Source organism: Myotis myotis, unplaced genomic scaffold (assembly GCF_014108235.1).
Source record: "Myotis myotis isolate mMyoMyo1 unplaced genomic scaffold, mMyoMyo1.p scaffold_m19_p_9, whole genome shotgun sequence".
Lineage (NCBI taxonomy): Eukaryota > Metazoa > Chordata > Mammalia > Chiroptera > Vespertilionidae > Myotis > Myotis myotis.
Genome location: NW_023416401.1, coordinates 92,288,514 through 92,302,730, shown reverse-complemented (window position 1 = coordinate 92,302,730; position 14,217 = coordinate 92,288,514). Strand labels below are relative to the sequence as shown.

General features: G+C 56.6%; 1 protein-coding gene across 1 annotated transcript; it reads left to right on the top strand.

Moving 5' to 3' along the window:
* Window positions 1–1,801: 1,801 nt before the first annotated feature.
* Window positions 1,802–12,951, top strand: STMN3 (stathmin 3). The gene is made up of 5 exons (XM_036321607.1): window positions 1,802–1,924; window positions 9,688–9,783; window positions 10,015–10,190; window positions 11,444–11,635; window positions 12,067–12,951. Exons 1-5 carry the CDS (start codon window positions 1,906–1,908, stop codon window positions 12,124–12,126), a joined length of 543 nt encoding a protein of 180 aa, XP_036177500.1. The 5' UTR covers window positions 1,802–1,905; the 3' UTR covers window positions 12,127–12,951.
* The last annotated feature ends 1,266 nt before the right edge of the window (window positions 12,952–14,217 follow it).

The following is a 14,217-nucleotide window of genomic DNA, read 5'->3' as shown; positions in this document are numbered from 1 at the left end:
GGGTGGGCCCCTCTGAATTCCCAGCATCTAGCACCAACTGGCAGTCAACATGGGGCCCCAGGGATCACCACAGCTCTGTGTGGTCAGAGATACTGGTCTAGGCAACCCAGCATGTTCCAAAGACACCAGGAAGAAATCGATGCTGCACTGATAGCCCACAGGCCACTGGCAATGCTGACTTCAGAGCTCCTCATGGGCTCATTAATGTCCAGATGTTTTCCGCCAATGGCACATTTATGTCACATGTGTGTCCCTGCTGATGTGTGAGATCATGCTTGGGAAGTCCAGGACACAAGCTGGCATCCACCCACACCACCTGTTCCGATGAGGGGACTGTAGAGTGTCTACCTTGGCCTCTAAGCAGGAAGCTTGGAGAAGATGAGGAGCTCTGGCCACGCCCTTGCTTAATGCTTACCAGCCAAAGGCTTCAGAACTATCCATGCAGGCAGTGGTGTGTTTGTGCTAATGACCTCTAAGATAAATTCTTCTGCTGTGCACACTTCACAGGTGAGGGAAGAAAGCACAGGTGGTTAGTAGATTGCCCAAAGCCAGCAGCTTACAAGTCTCAGAGAGGAAAGGGAAACAAGGCTGACCAGAGCAAGCCCTGCTCAGAGCCACAGGGACCTTGATCAGCCAATAAACTTGAACTGGTTGTCTGCTTTGGCAAGCTTTGTGAGACTCCCACAGGGGACCAAACCCCATGTGGCCCACAGGACAGATGTTAACCAGTCACACACTTGCTCCTTGCTCCGTGTGCATATCAAGGTGTGTTTGTAATATACACCTGTTGGGCCCACTCCTGGCTGACTTTGATCCTTAGGTTTGTCCCTGACTTTCACCTTTCTGAGCCTACCTCATCTCTCTGCAGGTTCCCGGATTTTCCCAGAGTTTTTTTATTCCTGGCCCTGGGACTTAATTGCTTATGGAGTAAGCACTGCTCTCAGCTTTGGTGACTCTGTCCCTGAAATGGGAATGACAGTCCATTTGTCTGACATTCTAGTCCCAAAGTGAGGCGAGGTGGTCACTGCAGAAAAAGGCCTCCCATCCCTGCAAGGATCTCCCTTTGTGGGAATCAACTAGAACCCTGAGCCTGGGCGGCGGGGGGAAGGGGAGGGGGCAGAACACCCACCCACTCACAAGTGTGCACATTTGTCCTGTCACCTGAGAACTAGAGTCACTGTCTCATCTTGCCCCTAAGAAGTGGAAGCTGGAGGGTCAGAACTCACTCAGCCACAGCGAGGGGCCATCAGAAGCCTGTTTGGAACCCACCTAGATCTTGCTTTGAAGCCCTTGTCCCAGGCCCTTGGTCATTGCCCCACTTACCCTCGTCTCTGCCTCAGAACCTGCCCGTCCTCTGGAATGCCTCTCTCGGCCTCCACATCAGCCCCACCCACGTCCAGGGCACACTTTCCCCTCAGCACAGGCCTGGGCACACAAAAAGTGCCAGCAGCCTCCATGAAGAGCTCTCTGACCCCACCCTCACATAGGGCGATCCCCTCCTGTTGGGCTTACCCTGAGGAATGGGAGCTGTCTTCACCATCCCCCCAAGCCTACACAAAGCCAAGCTGGGACCAGCGAGTCCCTGCAGTGAGCGGTGAGCATGGAGGATGGGCATCTGTTTGCAGCACTCTGCCCGCATCTGACTGGGCTCTTCCCTTCCTCCATCCCTCCCTCCTCCCCTCACTCACCCCTCTTTCTCTGACGCCTGCAGCCCCTGCCATAGCCAGGCTCCAGTTCTCTCCCTCCCTCCCTCCCTCCCTCTTGCCTCCCTCTCCCCCTCCCTCTCTCCCCGCGACGCGTCGCCTCCCTCCCACCTCCCTCCCCTCCCGGCTCTGCAGCATTCGCCCGCCGCAGCTCCAGCCGCGCCCGCGCCTCCCGGCCTCCGCAGCACCCGCCGCCAGCACCATGGCCAGCACCATGTCCGGTAGGCGCCTTGCCGGGGGCTTCCCGGGACTGCAGCGGGTCTCAGCGGAGGCCATTGTCTCGCTTCGCCTGATGCTGGGGCCAGTTGTGGACTCTGTTTTCTCATCTCGGACCCACGCACCGCAAGGACGCAGGGCCGAATCCGCAGGAACCGGGGATCAGAGGTCCCGGGTTGGGGCGACCCCGTGCCCCAAGAGACTGCGACTAGGGTCTGGCGGGTGTGGCCCGGGGAACGGGCTGGGCGAGGGCGTCGCGGTACCAGGCCTGGCAGCTGGGGGGAGGGGGGGGTCCCAGGAGGTGGGCGCGCTTGCTGGTGCGGACCAGGTCCCCCGAGGTGCCCGGCGAGCGCAGACCCTGGTGAACTGCGCCTTCGCGAAAGGGGGGGTGGGGAGGAGAAGAGGGGGCCCTTTGTGGGAGGCCGGGTCCAGGACCCGCGGGGCCCAGCCCTTCCGGCGCCAACGGAGAGCTCCGAAAGGGGGGGCGGGGAGGGGGCTGGAGGCGACCCGCTGGAACCCAGAGGGGCGGCGCTCGGACCTCGCATCGCTCCCCCTCCCCTCGCCGCTGCCTTCGCGGGGACCCCCCTCTGCGACGCGTGCCACCGCGGGGCGGGGGGGCACCGCCCTTTGCGCAGCGGGTTTGGAGAGGGAGGGGCTGCCGCCGCTCCGAGCCTTCCCGGCGCGGGGCCCGGCCTCCCTCTCCCGCCTTCCTGCCCACGCCCGCGCGGAGCTCGGCGGAGGGGCGGGCACCGGGAGTGGTGGGGTGGCCGCTGGGCACTTGCCAGACGCGGGGGAACTGCCAGGGGCCCCCAGGAGCGAGGAAGCGGGGCTCGCTCTCCCCAGAGCAGTCTGCTCCGACCAGCAGCCCCGGGACCAGCTCCCTCTTGGCACTCGGCGGGGACCCGCGGGGGCGGGCCGCCCCACTTCCGCCCTGTTTCCCTCTCGGACCAGGACCCGCACTCCCGCCACCCTTCCCTCCACCCTGGGGGCCGCCCGAGGTCCTGGCTCGGCTCCCCCCGCGGACAGGATTCTCTTCAGAGCTCCGCCCACCCGCGTGGGCCCGGCCTCCACCCCGGCCCTCGGCCTGCGGCTCCGGTGCCCCGGTGACCCGTGGGAGGAGTGTGTGTCCCTGAGCACTCGCCTCCCACGCCGTCTGGGGGTCGGGTCCCTCTAGGCTTCCTCCGCACCTGCTTCTCGCTGACTTGCATGGAGATTGGGGACCAGCTTTGGGCAGAAAGAGTCCCTCCTCCAGCCAGGGCGGGTGGCCAGAGAGCTGCCCTGAGGGGCCCTGGTCCTGCTCCTCCTTGAGCCTGCGGGCGGGCGGGCGACGGCAGCCTCTTGTGGAGAGCACTTCTCGGCGTTTCCTCTCGCTCACCCTCCTTAGTGGTGAAACCTGCTCAATAGGCCTCCTCCCCCTCCATCTGACAGGTCAGCAGCTGAAAAACCTCACCTTCCATGGCTGTCAGAGCTGTGCACAGACACCCTCTGACCCCAGAGCCCCCTGACCCCAGCCCTTTCTTGTTGCCAGATGTTGGGGCACCGCTGACCCTTGCTTGGTCCCTGGCGGAGGCCCGGGCCTGGGCTGGGCCTGGGCTTTCCTGCTCTGCCGTCAGCGCCACCCTTGATAGAGTGTAGCTGTAGGTGCGCTCACCACCAGCCTCCAGCCTTCAGCACTAGAGAGCAGGGCAGCCTGGCCCAGAGGGGGCTGCGTGAGGCCCCCAGTCAGTGTGACCAAAATCGGGTTAAGTGAACTCCAGCTGTGGCTTCTCTGTGAAAGACATTGCTGACCTGACCGCAGCGCTGGCCTCCTGCTCACACTCACTGGTGGCTCTGCCCGGTCCCGGTGACCAGGGTGAAGAGTTGTCATCTGCAGGGGCCTCGCGACCGCCACAAGGTTGGTCGTAGCTTTCTCTTCCTGTGCAGACAGAAAGCTCCCATCCCCGGCCCCTACGGCCGCCTCTCCTGGCCAGTGCCCATCTCAGGCACACGGCTCTCACAGGCTTGCAGGCTCCTGCTCACTCCGCCTGATACAGTTCCTCAGGTGTGAGGTCTCCTGACTGCTACTGAGCTCCTGGGCCTCCATTCCCATCCGGGGGGGATGATAATGACAGCACCTCCCCTAGGCTTGTTCTGAGGGTCGAATGAGAGATTTCAGGACAGGCGCTTGGCCTGATGCCTGGCAAGAGGAGAATGCCCCTCCATGTCAAGTAGGGTGACTGTTGTGGTCACATTTCCCAGTTTCCTGCCCAGAGAAAGGTGATTACACCAAGTCCCCCCATGTTGGGCTCCTGGCACTGTTGGAGGCAACTCTGACAGGTTAGAGAGGGGCAGCTTGGTGGCAACAAGTTCCACCTGTTGGGGAACAGTTAGCAGCAGCCCCCAGGGCCCTTCTAGGGGTGAGTGGGCATCTGTGGGCCACCTGGCCTCCCAGTTCTCCCCATGAGGCTCCCAACAGGAAAGTGCCATCAGAGACCTGGGCTTGTGACCAGGCTCCGATCCTGGCATGCTGTGTGACTTTGGGTGGGCCACTTGCCCTCTCTGGGCCTCCTTTTCCTCTGTACAAATGAGGCTGACAAAGGTGTCTGCCTGGCTGGCTGGTCTTGAGGGTCAGTTGGGAGAATGGGTGGGATTTTCCCCCTCCATAGGCACTGGTGTTGTTGTTACCATGTGGCTACGTGCTGATCTGGTGCCTTCTAAATCTTGCTCATCTGGGATCTAGCCATCCAAAGCCCAATATGCATTTTATCAAATTTAACATTTGATATGAAGAGGAAGAGGGAGATGAAATCAATCCAGGTCATGGCAGAGGTTTGTTTGTATGACTTCCTGAAGCCAGGGATATGGAGGGAAGAGAAGGGTGCTGGTGAAGGGGAGACAAGGCCTGGTGCCTTGTGACCTCGAGGGGCTTCTGAGCTTGAGCTATGTCTGTGGAGGGGTGTCCTGGATGGGTCTGAGTCTTTATCTCTTCCCTCTGCAATGAGACATGACCTTGAAGCCTCTCCAGCTCTGAAAATACAGGTGTAACCTCCTGTCTTGCATGAGGCTAAGCTGGCCTCGTTCTCCAATTCCCCACGTGCTGGCCAGTCCCCTCTGGCTTGACCAGACCACAGAGCAGGGCTCACTCTCAAGTCCCTTCCCACTTGGCTTCATGAGGATCAGCCGACTGGAAAGGACTGGGATACACCAACCTGGGGAATCGCCATGACCATCAGACACTGAGCTGTGTCCCTGTTCGAAGCTGTAGGACACAGTCCCTCCATGCCCAGGGGACACTCATCCCCTGGGCACGGCTGTGACCTGTGAGAGCTCTGACCTGCCTCCAGCCCCCGGTCCCTGTCTTCTCCCTCCTGACAACGCAGTGCTCATGCCTGCCCATGCTCCCCGTCCTGCTCCCTGAATTGCTGCCAGCCACCCCCCATGCTGAGGTGACAGTGACCTGAAAGGAAGCACCCCCTGGCATTTGTTCATGAACTTGTTCCTTCTCTTTAATGAATCTGCAGCTCCTTTTCCTGGGAAAATTTCAGGCTCAAGGCAGAGGGGAGCCAGAGCAGCTGTGAGGCCCCAGGCTCCTGGCCTGTAACATACACCCACACACAGGTTCTGAAAGCTCAGGATGGAAGACTGTGTGTGTGCTGGGTGGCAGGCACTGGCAGGGTCGCACAGAGCCCTCTCCTTCCTGTTCTCTCCCAGGCCCAGGGGTGCCTCCTGATCCAGGCCCCTCCGAAGACCCTCCCCTTCTTTCCTTCTGAGCTCAGGGCTGGCTACTCCCAGCCTCTCCCAGACCGCTGTGCCTGGTGAGCCCGCTCTGCCTGGTCACATGTGCTGTGAAGTACCCCTCTGCCTCCTCTTTGAAATGAACTTTTAACAACACATACATGTGATACATGAATAGACAAGTCAGACCGAAATCCCCATTGAGCCCCCCACCACCCTCCTGGAGACAATGAGCAAGGTGCGTTTGCCCCACGCCCTCCAGGAGCCCAAGGCTTTCTATGATGAGATCCAGGAGTCCTTCGTGGTCCCCTCACAGCCTCTGGGGCTCTCTCCAGAAGAGTCTAGGCCAGCGGTTCTCAACCTGTGGGTCGCGACCCCTTTGGGGGTCGAACGACCATTTCACAGGGGTCGCCTAAGACCATCAGAAAACACATATATAATTCCATATTGTTTTGTGATTAATCACTATGCTTAAATTATGTTCAATTTGTTTTTTTTGTTTTTGTTTTTTTTTTAATTAAATCTTTATTGTTCAGATTATTACATTTGTTCCTCTTTTTCCCCCCCCAAAACTCCCCTCCTCCCAGTTCCCGCCCCACCCTCCGCCCTCACTCCCCACCCACTGTCCTCATCCATAGGTGCACGATTTTTGTCCAGTCTCTTCCCGCATCTCCCACACCCCTTTCCCCCCCAAGAATAGTCAGTCCATTCCCTTTCTATGTCCCTGATTCTATTATAATCACCAGTTCATTCTGTTCATCAGATTATTTATTCACTTGATTCTTAGATTCACTTGTTGATAGATGCATATTTGTTGTTCATAATTTGTATCTTTACCTTTTTCTTCCTCTTCCTCTTCTTAAAGGATACCTTTCAGCATTTCATATAATCCTGGTTTGGTGGTGATGAACTCCTTTAGCTTTTCCTTGTCTGTGAAGCTCTTTATCTGACCTTCAATTCTGAATGATAGCTTTGCTGGATAAAGTAATCTTGGTTGTAGGTTCTTGGTATTCATCACTTTGAATATTTCTTGCCACTCCCTTCTGGCCTGCAAAGTTTCTGTTGAGAAATCAGCTGACAGTCGTATGGGTATTCCCTTGTAGGTAACTGAGTTTCTTTCTCTTGCTGTTTTTAAGATTCTCTCTTTATCTTTTGCTCTTGGCATTTTAATTATGATGTGTCTTGGTGTGGTCCTCTTTGGATTCCTTTTGTTTGGGCTTCTCCGCACTTCTTGGACCTGTAAGTCCATTTCTTTCACCAGGTGGGGGAAGTTTTCTGTCATTATTTCTTCAAATAGGTTTTCAATATCTTGCTCTCTCTCATCTTCTGGCACCCCTATAATTCTGATGTTGGTACGCTTGAAGCTGTCCCGGAGGCTCCTTACACTATCCTCGCATTTTTGGATTATTTTTTCATTTCGCTTTTCCGGTTGGGTGTTTTTTGCTTCCTCGCATTTCAAATCATTGACTTGATTCTTGCACTCCTCTGGTCTGCTGTCGGGAGTCTGTATAATATTCGTTATTTCAGTCCGTGTATGCTTAATTTCTAGTTGGTTCCCCAATATAACATCGAGGGTCTCATTAGTTTTCTTGTAGATCTCATTAAGTTTATCGGCGGCTTCTAACAGTTCTTGAGAGACCTTAAAAGTGTGGTTCTGAACTCTATATCTTCCATTGACAATTTTGTCCTGTTTCTTTGTCTCCGCATTTTGTTATGCTTCCTTGGTGCACCCCCTAGTGGTCTTTGTGCGCAGCTTATAGTTAAACCTTGATTGTTGTAGCTAATACCAGGGAGGGTTTGACCTCCAGGTCAAGTGGCTATGAGAATCAGCTGTGTCAGCAGTGAGAGAACTTCTGTCCTCTAGGGAGGTGCTAATCTGGCGTTTGCCTGAGGCTATCCGGCAAATGCCTCAGTGCAGGGCTTGGGTGGGGCGGGTCGCAAAGGATCAACAGGGTGGGCCGGAGAGAGCAGTTATGGCGACTCTCAGTCCTGTCCCCAGGGGCTCTGCCTCTCTGAGTCCCAGCACCCGCTGCAAAGCTCGGAGAGAAAGCTGCACTCGCTCTGACCGAAGCCAGACAGTCCCGCTTCTCCCGTTTGAGTCTGGGTTCCTAAAGACTCGCCCGGATCTGGAGCTCAGAGTCTGCGACTCCCTCCCGATTGGAAACGCCAACCGCGCCCTCCGCCGCCAGCCCGCTCCGCGCACTCCGCACCTCAGAATTTGACTTCAGCACTGCGCCTCCTCTGAGTGTCCGTATGCGTTTCTCTTTCCTCCTAGTTGTAGGACTTCCACTCAGCCAGCGTTCCTGTGGTTCTGGGTGATGTTTGTTCTGTCTTTTAGTTTCACTTTTGAGGTAGTTGTTCAAGGCAGCAAACTCCGGCGTTAACCTATGCCGCCATCTTGGTTCTCCCACAGGATGTTTTTCAAATTATGTTCAATTTGTAACAATGAAATTGGGGGTCACCACAACATGAGGAACTGTATTAAAGGGTCGCGGCATTAGGAAGGTTGAGAACCACTGATCTAGGCCATCAGGATTATTCTGATCAAATAACCTCATTCCCTGTGCTGGCTGTGGGAGGACCTGCTCCCCAGGAGCTATTCCCTCAGACCAGGGTCTGATTGTTTCTATCCTGTGCCCTGTTTCAACACCAACACTCTTCTCACTTTTCTGTTAACTCAGTTTCAAAACATCTTGTGTGAAATTTTTAAAAAATATTTTTATTGATTTCAGAGAGAAGGGAGAGTGAGAGAGGGAGAAACATCAATGATGAGAGAGAATAGAATCCTTGATCAGCTGCCTCCTGCACACCCCACACGGGGGATCAAGCCTGCATGGTTGAACCATGACCTCTTGGTTCATAGGTCGACGCTCAACCACTGAGCCATGCAGGCCAGGCGTCTTGTGTGAAATTTGATCAGAAAGTTTCTTGTCCATCTAAACCCTTGTCCAAATGTTGGTGTGCCCTTGGAGAGTGCTTAGGGGACTGTGCATCCTTTCCTTCATGGAAGCCAGACTCCCTCTCCTGGAGTAGGTCTCTGGTGTCACAAGGGTCTCTGAGCCTCCTAGGCTTCAGGCCTTGCTGGAGTGGCGAGAAGAACACAGGCCACCTGGAACTGTGCTTGAGGAGATTTGGGAAAGCCACTGGAGTCACCTGGGCCCAGCGTCATCTTGGCTGAGTGGGGTGATAGTACTGGGCTTGCAAGATTGACTAATGTGTCTACTTTGAGGCCTGGCTTGCCATGAACACACCACAAATAGCTCAATTATTTCCATTCCAAGAATGGGCACTTGCCCTTTCCCAACAGGGCTCAGGCTCAACTCTTTTTCTGTCTGGGAGGTGATAACTCCTGCTTGAGGGCACTGGCTCTGCAAAGCTAAAGGGTGGGCTGTGGTGCTGAACGGACAGCTCCCGTCCCTTTGGCCCTAGATGGGCAACCAGAGCATCTGGTGAGGCCCGGGTTTAATGGAGTGACCACAATACTGTCAGGGTAAGTGGAGGGGGCAGAGATAAGGAAGTCTGTGGGCTTCACCCAAGTGTTCAAGCTCCACTTCAGTGCCAGCCCAGTCCTGAGTGGTTAATGTTGTCTACCCCAGGGGGCAAGTCCTGAAAAGGGGAAGTGGTATTGGGGGTGGGTAGAGGGAGTGAGAGTTGGGAAAATACAACAGTGACAAAGAATCAGAGACACAGAAATATAAGAAGAGAGATAGTGACAGATAGAGAGCCAGAAAGACAGAGGGATGAACAGAGACACAGACAGAGTGAGGGAGTGATCCAAAGAAAGAACAAGAGACAGAGACACAGCAACACAGAGAGGGAGGCTGACAGACCAGGGCTGAGTGACAGGATCGGAGAGAACAATGCAGATGACCCACAGGGAGGCATGTCCAAGGAAAGACAGCAGGTGGGGAGGGAGAGAAGAGATGTAGAGAGTCAGATGTGGGAGTAGAGAGAGCCCGATAACAGGCTCCCAGAGAGATGCACCAGGGGGAGGAGCCATGGGGGGAGATGGGGCGGGGGAGGGCGGGTTGCTCACCCGGCCTCCCACCCACAGCCTACAAGGAGAAGATGAAGGAGCTGTCCGTACTGTCGCTCATCTGCTCCTGCTTCTACTCACAGCCACACCCCAACACCATCTACCAGTATGGGGGTGAGTGTGCCACTCCCCATCCTGTGGCCTTTTGACCCCCTGGCTTGGCTGGCTTCTCGAGAGGGGTTTTGGGGGAGAGGGGCTGGTTAGGGACTCAGGCCTGCAGGCCCTCCATGAGCAGCCACACCCTCTGGCTCAGGCCTCGAATTGGATGTGTGCTGGGAACCAGCCCCTTCACCCACCCCCTCTTGGCTGACCTTCCTGAAGCCCCAGTCTGATCTTGCCCTGCAGACATGGAGGTGAAGCAGCTGGACAAGAGGGCCTCTGGCCAGAGCTTTGAGGTCATCCTCAAGTCCCCTTCTGACTTGTCACCGGAGAGCCCTGTGCTCTCCTCCCCCCCCAAGAGGAAGGACACCTCGCTGGAGGAGCTGCAGAAGCGGCTGGAGGCAGCTGAGGAGCGGAGGAAGGTAAGGACCCCACATCTGGTCTGATGAAGGTAGCCAGGAGTTCTTGCTGGCCATGGACATGGTCCCCAAGGTGCAGGGTGCTCCAAACCGCTGCTTGGTGGTTGGCCTGGGGTGGAGAGCCCCATGGTTTCCTGGACCTCCTCCTGAGAGGTCAGCATGGGATGGGGGAGGAAGGATCCCCAACGGCAGTCAGCTGGAGGGAGAAAGTAACCAGACACTGTTGCAGGGCCTTGGCCATGGCCAGGAGGGTCTGGTGGTGGCTCTGGGATGTGAGGCTGGACTGGCACTCTTCTCCTGGGCAAGGGAGTGGGAAGGAAGGGCCTCCATGTGCTGGGGGCTGCACAACTAGACCTGTTGGGGGTTCAAGGGTTCTGGGAGAAGTGGTGAGTGAGCCTAGGCCCCTCCCTGCCCCTTCACCTCACACCAGCCCTTCTGAGGCTGAAACACACAGAAGAGGAATTGCTCTCAGGAGTGTGTCCTGGTACCCAAGCTCACAGGACAGCGGCAATGGCTCCATCTCCCTCACAACAGGTCCCGTGAGACCTGAGATACCCAGAGTGACTGGCCTGTGGGAGGCTGAGGGCTCTAATTACCCCTGGGAGCTCAGGCTGTCCTTGGGGGCCACCGGGCAGCCCCTCCCGCAGCAGGGCCCAACACTGACACCAGCAGCCCAGGCTCCTCTCTCCAACTTAGCCTCTCCCCACACCCCTGGGAGCCGGCCACACTCCTAGCACCTTAGGAAGCTCAGCACCTGGCCTGTACCAAAGGCTACTTTGTGCTCAGTGGGCAGAGGTTTGAGGAAGAGACAGGAAGGCTCAGTGATGGCCCACAAGTTTAGATTCCCTTTGCTCCTCAGCACTCTCCCAGCGCACCGCGGGCTTGGGCTTGGAGCGAGAAGAACGGAGGCTGCCTTGCCTAGGACGCCCTCGGCCTAGCAGGCTAGCAGGGAGGGGCCCGCTCTGTGGCCAGGGGCCAGGGACAGAACAACGAGGTGTCTTGGGGCCTCGGAGCTTTCAGCGCTCAGGTCCCCGGAAGGCAGGCAAACCAGGAAGGAGGTCACCCTCCTCGAATCAGGGCCGTGTAGGCGTGAGCTCCGCGAAGATGTGTGTCTTGAGGGTAGCAGGGCAGGGTGACGGGAGGGGCTGACTGGCCCTGGCGGGTCAGATGGCAGCTTCGGGGGCCAGGATGGGGGCGGGGGTCTGGGCTGCGGGCGGAGCCGGGGCGCGCTCCACGCCCTCCAACGCGCCGCACAGACGCAGGAGGCGCAGGTGCTGAAGCAGCTGGCGGAGCGGCGCGAGCATGAGCGGGAGGTGCTGCACAAGGCGCTGGAGGAGAACAACAACTTCAGCCGCCTGGCGGAGGAGAAGCTCAACTACAAGATGGAGCTCAGCAAGGAGATCCGCGAGGCGCACCTGGCGGCGCTGCGCGAGCGGCTGCGCGAGAAGGTGCGCGCCCAGGCGGGGCGGGACCCCAGGCAGAGAGTGGGGGCCGCGGGATGGGTTCACCTGGCATTTGGGGGGACCTCCAGCAGTGGGCGAATGGAGAGCCATCATCTGGTCCTGCTGGGACACAGTCGATAGCGCAGTAATGAACGGACAGGCGTCACCTTTGAAGTGCTCTGAAGCAGCGCATCCGAATGTGAGCTAGGAGACGGGCGGAGCTGCTTTGGGTTGGGGGCCAGGGAAGTCCCGAAGGAGCCCCATCCTTTGGCGGGTTCCTGCCCAATGCACCACCAGCGCCTCCACCGCCGGTCCGTGCTTGGGGCCAGCCCAGGATGAGGCGAGGCCCTGACGCTGCGGAGGGTGGGGTGGGGTGCGGGAGCAGGACCCCAGCTCAACGCCGCCCCCCCCCCCCCCCCCCGCCTCGTCCCCCGCAGGAGCTGCATGCCGCGGAGGTGCGCAGGAACAAGGAGCAGCGAGAGGAGATGTCCGGCTAAGGGGCTTTGGACACCACAGCGCCTGGATCCTGAGCCGAGACAAGAACACATTCGGGTTTTGTTTTTGTTTTGTTCAGCTCTGTCTAGATGAACATTTTGTTCCCGCTCCTCCCCTCTCCTCCCACTCCCAGCTTTATGCTTCTCTTTCCGCACTCTGAGCTGTCCAGTCCCGGGGCAGCCGCTGACCACAGGCTCTCCTTGGAGGAGTCACGGGCCGGGTGGGACTGGGGCACAAGGTCCCTCAGTTCAGGCACCAGGCCGGGTCCCCTCTTGGCCGTCCTCTTAGTGGATGTGATGGTGACCAGCAGTGGTGGCAGGAACATGTAGGGCTTCATGCTGGGCAGTCCCACCCCTCCGCTGGGCACTGGCGGCAGGGTCCCTGCTGACCATCCTCTTGGTGGAGAGCAGGAGGGGACAGACTACAAGTCCTTGCAGGACTCAGAGCCAGTGCCTCAGATACCAGGTGGTTGCAGCCCCCAGCGCCCAGCTTCCTTCCTGCAGAAATGAATGGGGGCCCAGCCAGGGAGCAGGGTGGAAGCTGATCCTCGGGGCTTAGGGGGAGGTAGGGACCCAGGCCTCCTCGTCCCCATCGAGATAGCCTCCCAGGAGGGACAAGCGAGGAGTGAGCCCAGCAATGTCCGCCTGCAGCTTTGGGGGGACCCAGAGGGATGTGGAAAGGGAGCTGAAGGCCGAGTTTCTTTTAGCTGCGGCAGCTCATCGCGGAAGCCTAGTGTAAATGCACCCATCTCATCCTGTAGTGAAAGTGAACTTAAAACTAAATCAAATGAGCAATTAAAGAAAAAACAAACTTGTGTGTCTAAGAAACAGTTGCACCGTCCCAGTGTCCTGCGTCTGTGGGTGGGGAATAGGCTTCGAGCTACAGCCTGTGTATGAAGGAGCTGCAACTCCCATGGAAGCCTGTGATCAAGCTTGTTTTACCACCACAATTAGGAGTAGTTCTAGTGACAATGGCAATGTTAAGAAATGAGTGTGTGAATGACACACTTCCCAGGAATGACAGCGTTTCCCTTTCAGAGCCAGGAGCAAGGGGGTGGGGCCCCGGTGGCTGCTGGCCACGTCGGCACTCTGCCTGCATCTCCACGAGTGTCACCTCAGTGGCTGCACAATCACCTATTTATGGATGTACTAGGACTTTTGAGAAAACTTCTCCAACTTTTTTTTTTTAATATTTTTATTGATTTTTTACAGAGAGGAAGGGAGAGGGATAGAGAGTTAGAAACATCGATGAGAGAGAAACATCGACCAGCTGCCTCCTGCACACCTCCCACTGGGGATGTGCCTGCAACCAAGGTATATGCCAGGGGTGGGCAAACTTTTTGACTCGAGGGCCACAATGGGTTCTTAAACTGGACCGGAGGGCCGGAACAAAAGCATGGATGGAGTGTTTGTGTGAACTAATATAAATTCAAAGTAAACATCATGACATAAAAGGGTACGGTCTTTTTTTTTTTTTTTTTTTTAGTTTTATTCATTTCAAATGGGCCGGATTCGGCCTGTGGGCCGTAGTTTGCCCACGGCTGGTATATGCCCTTGACCAGAATCAAACCTGGGACCCTTCAGTCCGCAGGCCAACGCTCTATCCACTGAGCCAAACCGGTTTTTGGCAACTTCTCCAACTTTTAGGTTTCAGGGACCCTTTACAATCTTTTTTTTTTTTAAATATATTTTATTGATTTTTTACAGAGAGGAAGGGAGAGAGACAGAGAGCCAGAAACATCGATGAGAGAGAAACATCGATCAGCTGCCTCCTGCACATCCCCCACTGGGGATGTGCCCGCAACCCAGGCACACGCCCCTGACCGGAATCGAACCCGGGACCCTTCAGTCCACAGGCCGACGCTCTATCCACTGAGCCAAACCGGTTTTGGCACAATCTTAAAAATTCATGGAGAACCTCCAAAGAGCTTTGTTGATGTGGGTTATACGAATCAACAGCTGTCACATTAGGAATTAGAACTCAAATTAAAAATATTAACTCATTTAGAAATGACCCACCCAGGGACTCTTTCCCTCTCCCCACGTGGGAGTCTGTACTTGTTCAATAAATTACCTTTGCTGTACCAAAAAAAA